A 22,471-nucleotide genomic window follows, 5' to 3' on the forward strand; every position below is an offset into this window, starting at 1 on the left:
TCAAAGACCTTCCTCAGGTTCAATGTGCCACATTGTTAGACTATCAGGTATGGCCCAAGGCACCCAGATCTCTATGCCCTTGGAAGGCTCCAAGGACAAAGGCCAGATCTCTCTTCAGGCAAGGTTAAACTCTTTACTAAACCACCTGCTTGCTGATTCTTCTGATTCTCCAATTCATATTTCTAACCACCTTCTTGATATTTCCATCAATAGTCAAACTCATCAACATTTTCCGCAAACCGAGACTTCACTGTTTCTACTAATAATGCCAACATTATTTCACCTTGTTTAAAAAGTTATTTTTAATTAGTAAGCCATAATTGTATGCATGGGGTATGATGTGATGTTTTAATATATGTTACATTATTTTTTTCTATAAGGAATTGAAGCAGCTTGTAAAACCACAATATAAGATACAAAATTAGAAAGAAATTGGGGCACAGAAAAAATAGCCCAGAAAAAGTAAAACAGAATAATGCTACAGTGAAGTTAGGATACAGAATGCATGCTATAAATTACTGTTCACTTGTTAGAGGTGGGCTGCACATTTGGCTCAGAGCTTTTTCATAGCCAAACAATATCGAATGCAAAAAAGAAATGACAACCAACCCTGGGACAGATAGGGAGACCTCATCCCTACAAACATTTTTAAAATGTGCCAGGCATGTTGACTCATGTCCACAATCCTAGCACTTTGGGAGGCAGAAACGGGAGGATTTCTTGAGCTCAGAAGTTCAAGAACAGCGTGGGCAACATAACTAGATCCTGTCTCTATAAAAAGAAAACTTAAACATTAGCCAGGCATGGTGATGCAGACCTGTAGTCTCAGCTACTCAGGAGGATAGCTTGAGCTTGGGAGGTTGAAGTAGTAGTGAGCCGTGATCACACCACAGCCCTGCAGCCTAGACAACAGAATGTGAGACTCTATCTCAGCGGGGAAGGGGAAGAAAAGCAGTTTCACAATTCAGAGTACACTAAAATAAATGATGCCCAGAAGGTACTATTCTTCTTCTTATTCCAGGACTTAGAAGTGTGTGGGTTTTTTTGGTTACTGCCCTCCATACTCAACAGACTATCGAATAATAAAGACAGTACCTCCATGACATTGTTTGCCTTTGTCTGCTCCTTGTATCTTCTCTCTCTTTAATGTCAATCATCTACGATTTCAAATTAAGCTTCCTTAAATATAGCACTTCCCTCTTTAAAACCTACACTGGTTCCTTTTATCCTTTTGTTAAAACACTTAAAAAAAAAAAAAAGAGATGAAGTCTTACTATGTTGCCCAGGCTGTCTCGAACTCCTGAGATCTAGTGATCCTTCTGCTTTGGCCTCCCAGAGTGCTAGGATTACAGGTGTGAGCCACCATGCCTAGCCCACTGATTCCTTTTAAAAGCACTACTTCTGCTTCTTTTTTTTTTTTTTTTTTTAAATTTCCATAAGTTTGGGGGGAACAGGCTGTGTTTGGTTACATGAGTAAGTTCTTTAGTGGTGATTTGCAAGATTCTGGTGCACCCATCACCCAAAAAGTATACACTGAACCCAGTTTGTACTTGTGTCCCTCATCCTTTTCCTACCCTTTCCCCCTGAATCCCCGAAGTCCACAGTGTCGTTCTTATGCCTTTGCATCCTCATAGCTTAGCTCCCACTTATGAGTGAGAGAACATGGGATGTTTGGTTTTCCATTCCTGAGTTACTTCAATTAGAATAATAGTCTCCAATCCTATCCAGGTTGCTGCAAAATTCATTCATTTTTATGGCTGAGAAGTATTCCACACACACCATAGTTTCTTTATCCACTCATTGACTGATGGACATTTGGGTTGGTTCCACATTTTTGCAACTGTGAATTGTACTGCTATAAACATGCGTGAGCAAGTATCTTTTTTGTATAACGACTTCTTTTCCTCTAGGTAGATACTCAGTAGTGGGATTGCTGGATCAAATGGTAGTTCTACTTTTAGTTCTTTACAGAATCTCCACACTGGTTTCCATAGTGGCTGTACTAGTGTACATTCCCACCAGCAGTGTAGAAGTGTTCCCTTTTCACTGCATCCATGCTAACTTCTATTATTTTTTGATTTTTTGATTATGGCCATTCTTGCACGAGTAAGGTGGTATCGCATTGTGGTTTTGATTTGCATTTCCCTGATCATTAGTGATGTTGAGTATTTTTTCATATGTTTATTGGCCATTTGTATATCTTCTTTGGAGAACTGTCTATTCATGTCCTTAGCCCACTTTTTCATGGGATTGTTTTTTGTTTTTGTTTTTTTCCTTGCTAATTTGAGTTCGCTGTAGTTTCTGGATATTAGTCCTTTCAGACTGTGAAGACTTTCTCCTACTCTTTCGGTTGTCTGTTTACTCTGCTGACTCTTCCTTTTGCTGTGTAAACGCTCTTTAGTTTAATTAAGTCCTAGGTATTTAACTTTGTTTTTAATCACATTTGCATTTAGGTTCTTGATCATGAAATCCTTGCCTAAGCCAATGTCTAGATTTTTCCGATGTTACCTTCTATAATGTTTCTAGTTTCAGGTCTTAGATTTAAGTCCTTGATCCATCCTGAGTTGATTTTCGTTTCAGGCGAGAAACAAGGATCCAGTTTCATTCTCCTACATGTGGCTAGCCAATTATCCCAGCATCATTTGTTGAACAGGGTGTCTTTTCCCCACTTTATGTTTTTGTTTGCTTTGTCAAAGATCACTTGGCTGTAAGTATTTGGGTTTATTTCTGGGTTCTCTATTCTGTTCCAGTTGTCTATGTGCCTATTTTTATACCAGTACCATGCTGTTTTGGTGACTATGGTCTTACAGTATAGTTTGAAATCAGGTAATGTGATGCCTTCAGATTTTTTCTTTTTGCTTAGTCTTGCTTTGACTATGCAGACTCTTTTTTGGTTCCACATGAATTTTAGGACTGTTTTTTCTAGTTCTGCGAAGAATGACGGTAGTATTTTGATGACAATTGCACTGAATTTGTAGACTGCTTTCAGCAGCATGGTCATTTTTACAATATTGATTCTACCCTCCCATGAGCATGGGATGTGTTTCCATTTGTTTGTGTCGTCTATGATTTCTTTCAGCAGTAAAAGCACATATTCTTCTATATTTACAAAGAAATATATGCTCAATGCAGAAAACAAAACCATGACAAAGAGGTAAAGAAGACAAAAACCAAAACTCTACAATCCAGATGTAACTAGCTACTACCAATGTTTTTTAAAATTCAGATTATATTTACATGCAATGAAAGTCAAAGGTTTTATGTGTACGATTCCCTGTTTTTTGACAAATATATATACTCTAATCAATATAGAACATTTTCCCAAAACCTCACTCTGGAAATTCCCTTCCAGTCACATTCTTTGTCAGGTAAATGTATTGCAAAGAGCTTCTCCCAGTCTGAAGCTGATCTTCTCATTTTTAAAAATGTCTTTTAATGAGGAAAAGTTTTTAATTTTGATTAAGTTCAATTAATTTTTTATTTTATAGTTAATATTTCTTATATGCTTGCTAATAAATCCTACCCTACCCCCAAGGTTGTGAAGATATTCTCTTACTTTTTGTTAGAAACTTTACAGTTTTAACTTTATATTTAAATATATGATCCATCTCAACCTGATAAAGGTATCTAAAAAAAACTACACATTCACTGTAATATTAGAAACAAGACAAGGGGGGTCTATTCTTACCACTTCTATTCAACCTCATGCATAAAAGAAGGAGGCAAAAAAGAATAATAATTTATAAAGAATCATAAGGAAGAAGAAAACCCTCCATTTGCACTGAAATGATGAAATGATTGTGTGTAGAGAAAACCCAGAGAAATTTACACATGCACAAACACTAATAAATAAGCAAAAAGCAGTTACAGGCCATGTGGTTGGTGCATAAGAATCAGTTACACTTCTATAACTCATCAAAACACAATTGTCATTTATTATAGCATTTTTAAAAGTCAGAAAAAGATTAAATATGAGCAAGACCTCCACACCAAAAACTACAAAACATTTCTGAGAACAATAAAGACCTAAATAAATAGACACAATACCATGTTAATGGATTGGAAGATTCAATATTATTAAGGCATATCTAAAATTTATAATGTATAAGCTGACTCTGAATTTATACACAGATGCAAATGATCTAGACAGGTCAAAACAATCCTGGAAGAGAAGCACAAAGCTGGAGGACTGACACTACCCATTCAAGGCGTGCTATACAAAGCTACAGTAACCAGACCCTTAGAGCAAGCATTGACCAAAAGAGGGATGGAGCAGGTGAAGTCCACAAACAAACCCCCATACATTCTGTCTACTGATGGACAAAGGCAGGTAAATCAATAGGTCGGGGGAGAAGTCTTCCAAATAAACGGTGCTGCAGCAGCTAGATAAAAGTATATTTCAAAAAACCACCCAGGTTTACCCCATACTGCTGACATTTTGGCACTCTCTTTTGCTAAACATGTTTTTAGTTTTTATTTTTATTTTTTTGAGACGGAGTCTCACTCTTTCACCCAGGCTGGAGAACAGTGGTGCAATCTCAACTCACTGCAACCTCCGCCCTCCCAGGTTGAAGTTATTCTCCTGCCTCAGCCTCCCGAGTAGCTGGGACTACAGGTGCGTGCCACCATGCCTGGCTAATTTTTGTATTTTTAGTAGAGACAGGGCTTCACTATGTTGGCCAGGATGGCCTCAATCTCCTGACCTCATGATCCGCCCACCTCCGCCTCCCAAAGTGCTGGGATTACAGGCGTTGAGTCACCGTGCCTGGCCTGGTAAAAATGTTTCTTAAAAAGAGGAGAGATCATAACACCAGGATTCTGTTTCTACTCTGCTTTCTTTTGGTTTTCTGTGGGGATTTTTGGTAATATTTTGAACTAATGCTTTAAGGTTACTTCACCACAAATTTCTCACGCTCATCTCTGTCCTCTACATGATGCTCCCAAACTGCTTTTAAACCTAATCTTCTACCATCAATTTTTAGTTTCCCCATTTGTTAGGAAAACACAAGCAGTTAGGGCTTCTCACACCTTGCTCTGCCTCCAGGATTTAGTCTGAGAAGTGCCTCATACTTTCAACATCATCCAAATATTCTTTACTGACAAAGTCCCTTTCAGTTTTTTATAACATCTTTTCTGATTCCTCTATTCAAATATAACCTTCTTCCTTTTAAGTCCTCACATATCTTCCCTTTTCTCACTTATTATTAATGAACCACACTTAGAAAGATGAAAAAAAGCTATCTGAGCAGTCTATTCATTCAGTCAGTATTCAGCAGGCCACAGATTGTTCTACTGGGGAGACAGGGAAGCTAGACAGGTCAAGGCTCTGCCCTTAAGTACCTGATATTCTAGTGGCAAAGTCTACAAGGCCATAATCTAGAAAGTAGGGCTGTTTCTCATTTACCTCTATGTGCCCTGTAGTAAAGTACAACGTTTTGCACATCTTCAAGCCTCAATGAATAAACCATGAATTCACCTGTCATGCTATTTAAAGCTTATATCATAAATATCCTTGTCAATTTAAAGCACCAACAGATCAGGAGTCAGAAACTCCTTGGTCTCCATAAAAGAAATGTAATGAGGCCTTATGTAATAGGTTCAAGAGCATCTATTGCTTTGCTCTTGTAGATAAGACAGGGTTTCTTTTTAAGGAAGCCAAAGTAAGCCAACTAATAAATGAAAAGCATAATGAATTAAGTATATGTGCAGCATTAATGATTTTAAGTGAAAGAACTGTGAATGAAGAAAGGTCATCTTTATATCAAAAGGAACAGATATAAAATACTTAAGTCACATGACATCATTTTAATAGAGAAAAACAGGCATTTCTAAGGCAGAGATTTTCCTTCCATCTGGGCACTACTGACTTTAGGAGCTGAATAATTTTTGTTATGGGTAACTGTCCTGTGCATTCTGGGATGTTTAGCAACATCCCTGACTCTGCCCAATAGATGCCAGTAGCAGCCTCAGTTACGGCAACCAAATGTCTCCAAACATTCAAAAATGGACTCCCAGGGGTCCAAACTGCATCCAGTGAAGAACCTCTGATGTAAGACAGCCAACATTACTTGGCTATACAAATATTTCTTTTGTTATTCTTTTTACTGTACAAATATCAATTCTAAAACAGCTTTAAGGTTCTCTGCTTTTTTCCCTTAAAAAACAAAACAGGCTAGGCACAGCAGCTCACACCTGTTATCCCTGCACTTTGGGAGGCTGAGGCAGGCAGATCACTTAGGACAGGAGTTCAAGACCAGCATGGCCAACATGGTGAAACCTCATCTCTACTAAAAATACAAAAATTAGCTGGGCATGGTGGTGCATGCCTGTAATCCAAGCTACTCAGGAGGCTGAGACAGAAGAATTGTATGTACCCAGAAGGTAGAGGTTGCAGTGAGCAGAGATTGCAGCATTGCACTCCAACCTGGGTGACAAGAGTGAAACTACGTCTCCAAAAAAAAAAAAAGGGAGCTGTAAAAAAAATAAAATAAAATAAGTCATAGACTCGGAGGATGGGGGGCAGGGAGGGAAGGAGAAAGGGAGGACGGATGCCAATGCCAACGAATAGCCACCAACAGTAAATTTTGTGAGTTATTAAAATTCAACCAGACTACAGTTTTCACAGATGGAAAATAGACACACCTGGGTAAAGGCAATTTGTATATAGGAAGGAACTCATCTGACATGTTTCTAGAGTGTATAATTATAATATTTTATGCTGTATTTTGAAGAAAATATTGCCCCTAAGTTTTTACAGGTATGAAATGTATGCCACTCAAATGGGTGTGAGAGATAAGTACTCTGGAGCACTATGGATGATTTTAAGAAAACGTGAGGCAGAAACAAAGGCCCTATATTCTGATTATCCAGTCAGCATGCCAGCCTGCTCATGCTGACATGTCTTCCCAGATCCATATGAACATCAACACTCTGCCTATCCCTTACCTGCTGTCCAACACTAGAGAAAATGTCTTTATAAACGAACAATACGTACCGCATTGTGGATGGCTCAAATGCAGTGGAGTTAACAAACTACAGGGCCTTGACCAAAGGGAACCTTTCAGACTAGAGAGGAAGAGATACATGAACACAGAAATAAATGTACAAGTCCACACTATAAGTTGGGAATGGGGAGGACAATACTGCGGGTAATAAAGGAAAGGGTCTGATTAGAGGTTGAATAAAGGCATTTCTAAGGAAATAACATGTTTTCATACCAAGTCAGACCACAGCTATTGATGTCTCCAGAAATAATCCAAGAGATGAAAACTGTACAAAGGTGCCAACTTATCTAAGAATGATTTAAGACAGCAACAAAACTCATGTCTGAGGATAGCGAGTACAGGCAGCCTGATATTGCAAGGCGATGTTCCTACAGTCACCATTTAGTACGTCCTTGTAGCAGGTATATGCTAAGGGTTCTGGAAAAAGAACATAAGGTAGTTCAAAGCAATGATTCCACTTACATTGCAAGTATACTATGAAGGGTGCCTTCATGTGGTTGTATCCTTGGAGTTTTAGAAAAATGATACATGCAAACCTTACAATGGAGCAGACTTTAGTGTTCAATGTGCAGAAAAATCACCTGGCGAATTTGTTAAATATTTGGAGTCCTAAGTCCCACTCCCAAGGATTCCAATTCAGGGGTTTACAGTGCAGCCTAGGAATGTTTACCAGGCACCCCCTACTGCCTCTGAAAACCCCACATGAAACACAAATCTTCCCACAAGAGGAGGTTTGGCTGTGACACAGGGTTTTTTGCTAAAACTCATGAAACAAGCATGTATTACACAAGGCCTCCTGACAGTGTTTGTTTACAGGCTGACCCTGTCCCTGATCCTGATAATCCCCAGGGCTTGAAAGCAGAATCTGAATAAATTGCACAGCCTGCTACTACAGCTTGTGCCCAGACAACAGAACAGAGGTGATATGTAAAAAAGATAGGCAGTGCTGACAGCTCTCTCTGCAGAGGTTAAGGAAACACACCCAACATGAGACATGGTCAGGGAGCTAAGGCAGCCAGCACTGATGGGTATAGCATGAAGTACAGATGGGAACACACCAAAAGAAGAACAATAGAACAGACAGAAGAAGAGTGAAACTCATATTTCTTAAGAGCCTCGTATCAGATACCGTGTTATGAACTTCATGTATTTCATTTAAATCCTCATAAAAATCTTAGGTATTAACATTAACATAATTATATCATAGATGAAAAACCAAAGGCTAAAGAGAAAGGAATCTGTCCAAGAAGACGGAGCTACAAAGCAACACAGCCAGGTTTTGAAGCAAGGCTCAGGAACCAGTCCATAATGCCGTAATCTTCTTGGAGATCTATGCGGGTAGGAACACAGCTCTGAGGAAATGAAGAGTCCCACTCCAGAGAGAATACCAAGGCAAGCTAAGTACACGAGAGCAATGAACAATGCTTTTGCAAAATCAGAACTTTAAATATGGATGCTTTTATTAAAACAGCTGAGGGTTCATACATTTTAAATATGGGAAACTTGTACAGATGAGGTAAAAAGTTAAGATGTAATCTAGCTGATCATAAACGATGAAAGCTTGCTGCAGCTCTTGCTGAGTAGTGGGATCACAGCTGACTTCTGCCCTCCAAACCCAGTGTCTACATTTCCTGTGATGAGCAAATTTTACTTTTAAAAAGAAATATATGTGATGTCTTTTGTTGGTGAATTTTTTTTAATTGTATTTTGAGAAGTAGCTGAGGGCAGAGACTCTCCAGGAATGAAGTCAATGAAAACAAGAGGAAGAGCTGAAACATCAAAAGACAAATGATATCTCAGATTACTTAACACACACCACCAGCCTGGGAAAGCTCTCTCTCCCCTTCCCCTCCTGGACCATTCAATCCCAAGTCATGAGGCAGGGCCAATCAACAAAGGATGTCAGAGCACAACTTAGGTGAGGAGGGAAGGGAGAGACATAGTGATGGCCACTGGTGACTCATACCATACAGGGAAATCAATCAACTAAGTAAACGCAATGAGGATGGGGAGAGCTCAGACTCTTCCTATCAGAGAAAGAAACCACAAAGACAGAAAGGGAGAAAACTGGGCTGAATATTCTGGTACTAGATGTATCAGATTAATAAACTCATGGATTTCAATACATATGTAAATATATAAATAAACATAAACATAAAGGAAGCAGGTGCATATGTGTGTGTTCCTAGCTCTGTACTGAGATCTGAAAGTGACAAGCCAAAAGTAATAAGCACACCTAATGCCCAGGTCTAGCTTTCTAAATATTACTATTTAATTTCTTTTTTTTTTTTTTTTTTTTTTTTGAGACAGAGTCTTGCTCTGTTGCCCAGGCTGGAGTGCAGTGGCGCGGCCTCAGCTCACTGCAACCTCCGCCTCCCAGGTTCACGTCATTCTCCTGCCTCAGCCTCCCAAGTAGCTGGGACTACAGGGGCCCACCACCACGCCCAGCTAATTTTTTGTATTTTTAGTAGAGATGGGGTTTCACAGTGTTAGCCAGGATGGTCTTGATCTCCCGACCTCGTGATCCACCCACCTTGGCCTCCCAAAGTGCTGGGATTACAGGCGTGAGCCACCGCGCCCGGCCTATTGTTTAATTTTTAAAAGAGCAGGATTCTCTGTGGAAAGAGTAGACTCCCGGGCTGGGATAGGAAAAATACAAGATGAACCTGGCATATCCTACTGTACTTGAAGGTAAACGATCAAAGGGCCAGGCACAGTGGCTCACACCAGTAATCCCAATACTTTGGGAGGCTGAGGCAGGAGAATCACTTGAGGTCAGGAGTTCAAGACCAGCCTGGTCAACATGGTGAAACTCCATCTCCACTAAAAATACAAAGGTTAACCAGGCGTGGTGGCATGAGCCTGTAGTCTCAGCTACTCAGGAGGCTGAGGCATGAGAATTGCTTGAACCCAGGAGGTGGAGGTTGCAGTGACACCGAGATCACACTGCTGCACTACAGCCTGGGCGACAGAGCAAGGCTTCATCTCAAACCAAAACAAAAAAAGAAACGATCAAAGAATGATTGAGGCATTTCAAAAGGACACAGAACCAATCTGAAGGGGCTCCTAAGATCCAAATTTGGGATAATGTAAGCATCAAAACATATAAGGAGAGTAACTGATTATAACTCACTGAATAAAACAGAGATCCATGAATTAATCAGTCCATCTGAGACAGAAATCCAGCCCAGGGTGGGGGCAGGAACAGGGATAAATATTTGAATGGGTTATAAATGTAGTCTCAAAGTAACTCTCAACAACATACTTATTACTAGGGGAAAAGAATAGCTGCCAGAGATATCTGGCAGACACAATCTTGATCAAGTGAAGGCAGCAACTCCAATGGAATAAATCAAACCTGTGTACCATCTGACAGGATTTAATGCAAAAAGACAATATCACTATTGTGGCATCCCAAATTGAGAGACATACAAAATAACTGGTCTACAATCTTAAAAAATGTCAAGGACATGAAAGCCAGGAAAACATTGAGGAACTGTTCCAAATTAAAAGAAATTACAGAAACAAGAAAACAAAATACGCGATTCTGCCACAGATTCATTACATGTAACGGACAACACTGGGCAACTGGCAGTACCTGATAAGCCCGAGGACTGAACAGTAGTGAAGTATCAGTGCTAAATGCCTGATCTTGATGGCTGTATTTTGATTTACAGGAGAATGTACTTGATTGTAGGTAAAATGTACTAAAGTATTCAGGGATGATAAAACACCATATTAGTAATTTTACCTCAACCAGTCCTGGCAGAGGGTGAGGGGATTTATCTCTTTACCCGAGAACAAAAAAATGATAAGGCCACAGGTCTTATTCCAGACATTCCCAATCAATTCCTTGGACTCCCTGAATATGTATATGTCAGTAATCTTATACAAACTGTTGTGGAATATACCACAAAATTCATAGAAGAGCATCTGTCACATGTAATGCTAACTAAAGATACAAGTTACTTACCAAATTCCGGGGGCTGGCATGGGTATAAGGAGAGAACCTTACTATCTCTAATGACCTTACTGATGCTGACTTTAATACTCTATGAAATTTAGAGCTCAGTGAATGTTACCTAGAATCAGCCCTGGCTGTGGAATACTTTATTCTGAGCCCTTTATTTGGGGTTTGGATGTCTGCTGTGCTGGTTCCCAGAGATAGTAAGGGGATGAGAGTATTAGTTACATCTGCTGACCCACGTACTTAAGATCCAGATGAGTGAAACAGTTTTCATTCCTGCTTGGTAGAGCCTATTTGCTGAGGGGAATAGCTCTTAAGGAATGGTTCTAGCCAGACCTTATCTCTACCAAAAAAAAACAAAAAACAAAAAAACTTTTAATTAACCAGGAGTGGTGACACATGCCTGCAGTTCCAACTTCTCAGGAGGCTGAGGTGGGAGGACTGCTCAAGCCCAGGACTCAGGAGGCCGAGATGGGAGGATTGCTCAGACCCAGGAGGTTGAGGCTGCAGTGAGCTGTGATCATGCACTACACTCCGGCCTGGGCAACAGAACAAGACTCTGTCTCAAAAAAAAGAAAAAACAAGAAAAGAAAAAAGAAGGCTTCCTGCAGACGAACCTAATGCTGGGCCTCAGCAGCAAAATCGAAGACAGTATAAGAAATGCAGAATAAAGGGAGGATGGAAAACACCTTCTTGTTACCTTTCAAATTGGCTCTATCTTTTACTAGACTGCATAGACCTTTGGGGTCATAACCACTATTCAGACAGATGCTAAGTAAGATCCACTCTCTCTTTTCTAAGGAAAACACTGATTCTATGTGTAAGTATGTGCACCTATGAAAGAATCAGGTTAGAGTAGATTAGTTCCAATACTTTTGTAGCACAGTAACTTTCTCTTCCTCTTAGCAGGTAACTAAATGTACACTGTTCCTGAACCAACACACAAATGACCTACACCCACTAGATAAATGAATTATTAAGATATATAGACCCCAAAATTCATTAGTGCTTTATCTCCTGAACATATCTGCATTTTCTGCCATGTATTCTAATGTTATATAGAATCTGATTTACAGTTTTAAAAATCTGCAGCAAATAAATTCATCTCACCAACTGCTCAGGAGCTCCAAATTCCTGAAAACTAATGTCCAAATCAGTAAGTTAAATGACAAAGAAGCAGCTGAATAAATAGTCATTTCTCTTTCTCCTAGATTCTCAGAGTTGGGTCTACACAAAGCATGGTGTCTAGACCATATTGTTGTTAATATTCATCACACAACATGCTTGCCCTTCAGGAGTTTAACTCTTGGTCTTTACAAAGCATCAGTACAAGAACACTCCACTTGAATAGTTTCTATGTCTTCCGTGAAATCATAGCTGATAACATAACCCACTACATCATACAATGGCAGAACCCCACAGAATGTCTTTTTCGTTAAGTACAATGCCAGGAAAGAATCTTTCTCTGTAAACAAATGTGCATGCTTGCTTCCCACAGACAATGAATGCTACGTAATTCAATGCTATACAGAGAAAGGGAGAGTTTTCTTTTAGTCTTAGCAGTCAGAAAACACAAAGTCAAATACAATACACAAGAGTTATAATCAGTTCCCCTCAAAAGCCTGGTGCACTTTTTCCTCTCTCTGTTCTTTTATTATTATTATTATTATTTTTGTACTTTATTTTTTTGAGACAGGATCTGGTTCTGCCGCCCAGGCTGGACTGTAGCAGCACAACCTCAGCTCACTGAAACCTCTGCCTCCTAGGCTCAAGCGTTCCTCCCACCTCAGGCTCCCAAGTGCCTGGGACTACAGGCCTTTACCACCATGCCCAGCTAATTTTTTGCACTTTTTGTAGAGACAATGTCTCACCACATTGCCCAGGCTGGTCTTCAACTCCTGAACTCAAGCGATCTGCCCCCACCGACTTGACCTCCCAAAGTGCTGGGATCACAGGCTTGAGGCATCGCCCTGGCCCAGTGCTCTTTTTAGATGGTTTATTATGTCCTCTAACTGTCCTGCTGTATACTATCTTTAATTCTAACAGATTTAAGTCCTTTTGAAAGTACCTAGAATATGTATGTGTAAATATATGTATTTTCTATCTCTTACAATTCTCTCTCATATCACTTAAATTTTCTGATATCAGTTTCTATACAATGGCCTAAGAATTTAAAATGATAATGACACAGGAGGCTAATTTAATGAAGACCAAGTAATTTGCATCACTACCTTGTTCCCTCGTCCATTCCCCCAACAAATTACCACATAGCCCAATGGGGAAGGCAAGCCCCACACCACCATGCTCGGCACGTCACCTTTGCAGTAGTCCGCAGGGTCCTCTTGTTCCTCATCATCTGATCCCAGGATCTCCTCCTCTGGCTCCGGGGGTGTGGGGTCTGGCAAAGGCGGCGGTGGTGGCGGTGGCGGTGGAGGAGGAGGAACTAAAGGAGCTTTCTGTTGAGGCTCCGGCCTGAAAGAGCAAAGAGAAAATTGCTATTTATTTACTTAGAAGTACATCTTGCAATATGGATGCATTTGAGCATTTCTTAATATGGGGGAAAAATAAAACTTGTCACATACTAAGAATAAATGCCATTTAATGTCACTTCACCCATTTTAGTTGAATTCAAGTAGGTTTCAACATACAGGCCAGGCCAAAAAATAAAATCTGCCCTTATAAGCTAAGGAATTTTTTTTTTAAAGTATCTTTTCATTTAGAGCTTCAAGAACTACGAATGTTGTGAAATTTCAGTGCTCCACTTAAGTCCTACCAATCTTGGGAAATTTAAGTGAAATGAAAGCATATTCCATGGTATACAGCCTTATTGGTTAGAAAACATCACAAAGATTATAAAAAGACAGGTGCAAGCAGCACTCAACTTTTGAAAGCGTATTTCCTGTTATTTGAAAATCAGAATTCTTTCCCATAGAAATAGGAGAAATGAGGTTAGGTTTCAGTAACTCATAAAAGCTGATTAATATACACTGTAGCTAAAATATACAAGATTGCCAGAAAGATTCTTGTACTTCTATAAGGCCTGTTAGAAGTTCTGAATGTATTCTGAAAGCGGGTGTGTGTGTGTGTGTGTGTGTGTGTGTGTGTGTGTCTGATTGAGCGGGGGTGTGTGTGTGTGTGTGTGTGTGTGTGTGTGTGTGTGTGTGTCTGATTGATTGACTGAGATTATTCCCTTTCAGGGCTCTATGAGGAGTATGGTTCATAATGGGATTCACTTACTATTTCTAACCATGCCCCAATGGGAGGAAATAGGACCCTACAGTCTCAACCTGGATGCCAGAAGCACTTCTCTCCCTTAAGCTATCCTACTAATAAAACACCACTGAATGCGTGAGCTGAAGATGACGGCTGCTGTGGAAAGGTTGCTTCAAGGGTCAGTTGCCCAACATGTGAGTGCCATTCCTTGGGGCATTTCTGCCACTGCAGCCCTCAGGTCTACTGCATCTGGAAGAATGAGCTTGACAAAAATATTGTGGTCTGGTTCTGGTCAAGCAAAATTCTTTAGCACCAGTTCCTCATACCATGCAACTGCTGTCACCCAGCATGCGCCCTATTTTAAGGGTATAGCCGTTGTCAATGGAGAGTTCAAAGACCTAAGCCCTGGTTGTTGAGAGCAGGTGGAATCTCGGTGTTATTGCTAGATTTCCTTTTGGAACACTGTTGCTCTCTGCCCAGTGGAAGGCTGATTCTGGATCCTTTCTCTCCTCACTGTAGCACAGCCTGGGGCATACAGTCAAAGCTCACTCTTCAGCCCTGGAATGTTGAGAAGGTCAGGGTCACAGCAATACAAGTTCATCTGCAGCTGCCACTAACAGACAGGCCAAAGGAGCTGCCTCAACCACTGCCTCTTTTTTTTGAGACGGAGTCTTGCTCTGTCACCCCGGCTGGAGTACAGTGGCGCAATCTCGGCTCACTGCAAGCTCTGCCTCCTGGGTTCACGCCATTCTCCTGCCTCAGCGTCCCAACTAGCTGGGACTACAGACACCTGCCACCATGCCCAGCTAATTTTTTGTATTTTTAGTAGAGACGAGGTTTCACCATGTTAGCCAGGATGGTCTCGATCTCCTGATCTCATGATCTGCCGGCCTTAGCCTCCCAAAGTGCTGGGATTACAGGCGTGAGCCACCGCGCCTGGCCGCCAACGACTGCCTCTTCTAAACTGGGCCTCTAAATCCTTGACCAATCTGAGAGCCCCCAACACAACCACTAATGTACATGGCTTGCCAACAAAAAAACCCACATGGCCACAACTGAAGGAAGGAGTAGGAATAGAAGACAGCAGAAACACCCGACATTATGAGGAAGGGGTGGGGATCACACACAATAAGTCAACTTAAAGGTGAATAATCAAAGGTATGACTATCTTTAGCAGGACAACTAAAGAATATTTATAAGCTGAAAATGTATTGACTGCTGCTTTCTGAAATTTATAAAGACTCAACAGTTACAGTTCCGTGGGTAACAGACATCAGGATTGTGGCGGTGATAACACTCCGAGTTAACCATTCTCTTCCAAGAGTCCTAAAAGAGAATAATACTCATTCATTCTCTCTCTCTCCCTCTCTCTCTCACACACACACCACTTCCAGAATACATTCAAAACTTCCAACAGGCCTCACAGAAGTACAAGAATCTTTCTGGAAGCCACGTAAATGCTCATTTCTTTTTAACATATGTGCCCTCGCTGAAAGTAGAATGGTCCCAGGCAAAAGAGATTTCTAAAGGAGGAGAGGCAGGCAAGGAACTTCAGTAGTTTGCCACTTCCCCAGCGGGAGGAAAAGGTTTGAGATGACGTCCAAAAGAAGCACAACCCACTCCTTCAGGGGTGTGGGCAGAATCAATTTGTCTGACACATTTCCTCAATCAGAAATACTTTGAAAGCTAGCTGTTTCTTCCTAACTCAGAAACTTTATATAAAAAATGAGTGCATTCTCTGAATTAACACACACACACACACACACACACACACACACACACACACACACAGAGAGAGAGAGAGAGAGAGAGAGAGAGAGAGAGAGAGAGAGAGAGAGTTTGCTGTAGAAACTACTTGAAGACAAGACAAGAAATGATGGCTCTTGTTCTGCCACTGCAGGGCACTACTGTGCTTGGCACAATGGATTCTTGGACTGGATAATTCACTGCTGTGGGGCTGTTGTGCGCACTGTGGGATGCTTTTCACCATCGCTGGCCTCCAGCCACTATATGTCAGTAGAACACAGCCCTCCACCCCCACCCCACCACCCAGCTGTGGCCATCAAAAATGTGTCTAGACAATGACACATGTGTGTGTGTGTTGGGGGAGGAGGGGAGACATGCCCATTGAGAACCACTGCACTAGTAGCATTTTCTATACATGGCTTTACCTCAATGGAGTAGACTGCAGTATGGAGAACAGATTCTAATTTTCACGGACCATTTTCTCTCAATTGAGAGGTTCCAGCCCCTTCATTATAATGTCTCTCTCACTTATTCTTTACCAACTTGCTGAGATGCCCACATGGCTCAGACCCTCAAAAGTCTCAGACCCTGCAGTCTAAGTGTGTAGGCACTTCTCATTCCTCCAGTGAGGGCCACACTGAATAGGCAGACACAAAGCTTCTCAAAAGCCAGCTCTACCAAATGAAAAGTGGCAACCTTAAGTATAGAGGAGGTTTAGTAATGCTGATTAATAGTTCAACTGGCTGTCATATCAAAACATCTAGAACTGTGCTGCCCAATACAGTAGCCACCAGCCACATTGGGATATCGCGCACATGAAGTAGTTAGTTCAAACTGAGATGTACTAGAAGTATAAAATACATATTAGATTCCCAAGACTCAGTAACCAAAAAAGTAAAAATATTTTATTAATAATTTTCTACTTGCTAAATATTAAAATGTTTTATACGTGAATATTTCTAGTGGATGGTACAACTCTAGACCTTTCAGATCCAACCTGTACTGAGGGGCATTTCAGCCTCACATTGAGTGATGATTATCTGTTCTACGACTTCTAATGACCTACTTCGTACTAATTATCACCAATTCTCAAATCACTCAGTTCATCATAGAAAGCCTCGGTTCAATGGAACCGCCAATTCTTTTTCATCCCTCCATCCTTGTTACTGTCTACCACATAGGAAAACCCAGGTAAACTTCTCCTAGGGCAGAAACAGAGAAGTGAAAGCCAACCCATATTGTCTTAGGGCTGGATTCTTTTATTTTCATTTTGAGACAGGGTCTTGCTCTGTTGCCCAGGGTGGAGTGCAGTAGTGCATTCACGGCTCACTGCAACCTTGAACTCCTGGGCTCAAACGATCCTCCCGCCTCAGCCTGGTGGGTAGCTTGGACTACAGGTGTGTGCCACTGTGCCTGGCCAAGGCTGGCTTCTTTAAAGTGGTTTCTGATGGCTTCTAGAGTACTGCAAAGCCTGGTTAAATTGCAACACTGTAAAAGACCAAGACACGACGGGTTATCTCACCAAATACATACTCATTAAATCTATCAACAGATTAAAAAAAAAGCAACTTTCATCAATCCTAATGAAAGCCATCAGGAAGCTATTTCACATAGAAATTATTAGAAGTATATAAGCAGCAATGGCAGAGGAAATGATCATAAATATTTTCAACAAGAATACCAAAATAACTGAATGATAAAAGAATAGTCTTTTCAACAGTGGTACTGCAACAAATAGACACTCATATGCAAAATAAATAAAATTAGACCTCTCTCACACACACAGACTTTATATGAAAGAGCTAAAACTATAAAACTCTCAGGAAAAAACATAGGAGTAAATCTTCACAACCTTAGGTTAGGCAATGCTTCTTAAATATGACACTAAAAGCATAAGCAATCCAAGAAAAATCAAATTAGACTTCAAAATTTTAAACTTTTGAACTTCAAAGGGCACCATCAAGAAAATTTAAAGGTCACAGAATGGAGGGAAGTACTTGCAAATCATAAGTGATAAGTGACTTGTGTCTAGAATATATAAAGAACTTTTCTGACTCAACAAGACACGCCAATTTAAAAATGGATAAAAAGGATTGGAAAGACATTTCTCCAAAGAGGATATACAAACAACCAATAAATACATGAAAAGATGCTCAACATCGTTATTAATCAGAGAAACGGAAATCAAAACCACAATCTGACACCACTTCATACCAACTAGAATGGTTATTAAAAAAGGTCAGATAATTAGTGTTTTAAGGAAGGATGAAGAAGTAGGGCTCTTCAAACACTGTTGGTGGGAAGAGTAATATGGCATAGCCATGTTGGAAAACAGTCTGCTGGTTCCTCACAAGTTTAAATATGAAATTACCAAATAACCCAACACTTCCACTCCCAAGTATACACCCAAGAGAAATGAAAGCATATGTCCAGCAAAATCTCATCCAGAGTGTTCAAAGAAGTATTATTATTTTTAACAAGAAGCAGAAAGAACCCAAACGTCCCCCAACTAATAAATAAAATGGGGCATATCATTACAAGGGAATGTTATTCAGTAATAAAGAGAAAAGAAGTACTGATAATATGCTACAACATGGATGGATCCTCCAAAACTTTATGCTGGGTGAGAGATGTCAGTCAGAAAAGACCACAGGTTGTATGACTTTCCATTTTCCATCAAATGTCTAGAACAGATAAATGTAGGGTAAATTAGTGGATGCTTATGTCGAGGGTTGGGGGAAATGGAGAATATAGGAGGAAAATGGGGACTGACTGCTAGTAGATATGGGATATCCGTTAGGAGGGATGAAAATCTCCTAATGTGGTGATGGTTGTACAATTCTGTGAACACAATAAACAACACTGAAATATATATGTTAGATAAGCAAACTGTATGTTATGTGAATTATACTTCAAAAAGCTATTGTTAAAAAATAAAAGAAGCCAGGCGTGGTGGTGCACACCTGTAGTCCCAGCCAGTTGGGACACTGAGGCAGGAGGACTGCTTGAGCCCAGGAGTTTGGGGCCAGCCTGGGCAACACAGCAAGACCTGATGTCTACAAAAATAACAATATATTTTTAAACAATAAAAGAAAACCCCAATACAGCTATAGATATTTTAAATATCCAACATTATACCGTTATAAAATGTATGACTTCAAGATAGTTAGAAATATCTATGTGGAGATTTAAGCAATCAATATGCATAGTCTCTTTTACCATAAGCTCAGCTACATTCAGAGTGAAAGTTAACCTGTAATTCTTTAAAAAGGAGACTGAGATTCTATCTAAGGTCCAAAGTTTAAACAAGGTACTAATTTAAGAACATGTTTTCATGTACTATAAGAAATATAAAGAAATACACCACTTTAGGCTGGGTGCAGTGGCCCCCACCTGTGATCCCAGCACTTTGGGGAGGCCACAGCAGGTGGGTTTATCAGTTGAGCCCAGGAGTCTGAGACCAGCCTGGGCAACCTGGCAATACCCTGTCTCCACAAAAACTACGAAAATGAGCTGGGCGTGGTGGCACACATCTGTAGTCCCGGCTACTAAGGAGGCTGACGTGAGAGGATTGCTTGAGCATGGGAGTCTGCAATGAGCTGAGATCACAGCACTGCACTCCAACCTGCATGAGAGAGTGAGACCCTGTCTCAGAAAAGAAACAACAAAATAGAAAAGGAAAAAGGAAAGGAAAGGGGAAAGGGAAGAGAAGGGAAAAGGAAAAAGGAAAGATGAAAGGGAAAGGGAAAAGGGTAAAGGGTAAAGGGAAAAGCAGGGAGGAGGAAGGGGAAGGGAGGGGGAAGGGGAAGGAAGGGGGAAGGGGGAAAGGGAAGGGATGGGGAAGGGGGAAGGGATGGGGAAAGGGGAAGGGGGAATGGAGGGGGAAAGGGGAAGGGGGAATGGAGGGAGAAGGGGGAAGGAGAAGGGGGAAGGAGGAGGGGAGGGGAGGGAAGGGGAGGGGAGGGGAGGGGAGGGGAGGGAAGGGAAGGGAAGGGAAGGGAAGGGAAGGGAAGGGAAGGGAAGGGAAGGGAAGGGAAGGGAAGAAAGAAAAAAAAGAAAAAGAGAAAGGAAAAGAGGAAATCAAAGCAAAGCAAAAGAGAAAAAGGGGAGGGGAGAAAAAGAAAAATACAGCACTTCAGTGATGGGAATGAAATTAACTTAGAAAGCAAAATTCCACTAGCTACTTATATTTTTCACAAAGAACTATATTTATTTTTACACTACATAAAATACAAAAATTCTAATCATGACTCCAAATTTAAAATGTGGTTTAAAGAAACAAAAATATTTTTCTTTCAATATCATACTATAATACTAAAATTATCTTATCATGCTATGTACTTCATACTATATTCTGCATGTACACTTGCTCTGTCAGAAAAGGGAGGAAAAACTGAACAACCCAGGAAACTACAAGTCTCATCTGCTCTAAGTTGCCATGGCAACCAGATGAGAGTTCTGATTTCCTCTCAACTGCTAGTGTGTATTTCTTTTCAGCAAAGAAAAAATAAACTCTACATTTAGTAGGAAAAATGTCCTCTCCTTCGCTATCAGCTTAGATAGCAACTGACACAACATAAGAAATACAGTTCAGTTAATCTTTAATCTTCAAACATAAAGAAAAGGAGCTCCAGATGAATTTCTTCAGGTAGTATTTTAGGGACATTCACATAAAGTCAAATTTCATTTTCTTTCCTCCCTATGTCGACTCTATATCTAAAATTTTTCTCTCTCCCTTTCTCCCTCCCTCCTTCTTCCTCTCTTGGTGATGACTGTCAGCTTGAGAAATACCCAACTTCTACTTAATAGCAGAATCACTCGATATAGGTTGAGTATTCCTCATTCAAAATGCTTAGGACTAGATATGTTTCGAACTTCAGATAATTTCATATATTCCTCTTTAATGAAAGGTCAAGTTCAAAAACTTTGTGTAAATCAAACCTAAATGTGCAATGACCCTCATCCATGTGAAATCTCCTGCTCCTCTTGAGTATGGGTAGATCTGTGAGTGTGAGATATTCCACCTGTTATCCAGTTACCTTACACTACATGCCAAAGGGAGATCACACTGGGTGGCCTGGTCTAATCACACCAGTCCCTAAAAGCAGAGGGTTTTCTTTGGCTGGTCAAAGAAGGGGAAGCGGAGTGGCAGACTCCAGCTGACCTGCAAAAAAGCAGACATCATTTGTGAACTAGGGCCACACAGAGCAAGAAACTGCCAGTGGCCTCTAGGAGTGACGGTGCTTCCTGCCAACAGCTAGAATAGTAAGATAACAAAGACCTCAGTCCTACAAACTCAAGGAAATGAGTTCTGCCAACAACCAGGGAGCTGGAAAAGAACCCTGAAGCTCAGATGAGAACTGCAGATTTGGCAGATACCTTCGTTTCAGTTTAGTAAGAATCCAGTCACACTATGTTGCCCTGATTTCTGTGCTACAGAACTGTGAGTTAATAGGTGTTTTAAGCTGCTAAGTGTACAGTAATTTGTTACACAGCAAGTGAAAGTGAATACACTGCCAAGTTCCTCAAACTGTACTAGAGTAGACCATGGAGAATTATCAGACTCAAAAAGATCTGATTTTTTTTTTTTTTTTAAATAATTGAAATGGCCAGGGGACTTAAGCTGGGTAATCCAGAATGGGAGACAGTTCTCTTTGGGGAATAGTCAGGTAAAAGTATCTTATTCCCTGAATGAGTCCATTTTTGCACTGCTATAAGGAAATACCTGAAAGCGGGTAATTTATAAAGAATAGAGATTTAATTGGCTCACCGTTCTGCAGGCTATACAGAAGAATGATGCTGGTATCTACTAACCTTCTTGGAAGGCCTCAGGAAACTTACAGTCATAGTGGAAGGCAAAGGGGGTGCAGGTGCATCACATCGCCGGAGCAGAAACAACAGTGAGAGTGAGGGGGGAGGTGCTACACACTTTTAAAACAACCAGATCTCAGGAGAACTCACTGCCTATAATGAGAGCAGCATCAAAGGGGAAATCCATCCCCATGATCCAATCACCTCCCACCAGGCACCACCTCCAACATAGGGGATTACAATTCAACACTAGATTTGGGCGGGGACACATATCCAAACTATATCACTCCCCAAGACTTAATAGCAAACAATCATAATTCCAAGCCAAATACTGTTTTCTAGAACGTCGAACACAGCCAACTAAAAGTTGGAGAGGATGTAAGTAAATCAGACCTGCTTCCCAGCTAATCTACATTTTAGAAAACAAAGGAGTTGGTGTTCTAAAGGTATTGCTGCCTGATCACCTCACTGAGTTCTGAGTTCGGGTTTTTATCATCTATTTCCTGGACTAACATTTCCTCACTAATTTCCCTGTTTCTTGCTTTTATCCTTCCCATTTCACACATCAATTCCATATATTCTTTGCAGAAAGCAAGCCTCTGGTCCTAAAACTGCATTTCAGCGCTACATAGTCTTATGTCACTAAAACTACTAATATTTTATAAAACATTTGTGGGATCTGGCAGAAAATATTACTACTGAAATGGAGAAAGACTGACAGAAAAGTTAA

At 40.6% G+C, this 22,471-nt stretch overlaps 1 protein-coding gene across 13 annotated transcripts in view; it reads right to left on the minus strand.

Annotated features, from left to right (window-relative positions):
- Positions 1–22,471, minus strand: part of SRPK2 (SRSF protein kinase 2) — a 290,349-nt gene that overhangs the window by 82,310 nt on the left and 185,568 nt on the right. For all 13 annotated transcript variants that reach the window (XM_045387524.3, XM_045387523.3, XM_065541063.2 and 10 more), the window contains one exon: positions 13,289–13,443. In XM_045387524.3, the coding sequence (XP_045243459.1) occupies positions 13,289–13,443 (155 nt within the window). The remainder of the gene's footprint in view (positions 1–13,288; positions 13,444–22,471) is intronic.

This window comes from Macaca fascicularis, chromosome 3 (genome assembly GCF_037993035.2).
Source record: "Macaca fascicularis isolate 582-1 chromosome 3, T2T-MFA8v1.1".
NCBI lineage: Eukaryota > Metazoa > Chordata > Mammalia > Primates > Cercopithecidae > Macaca > Macaca fascicularis.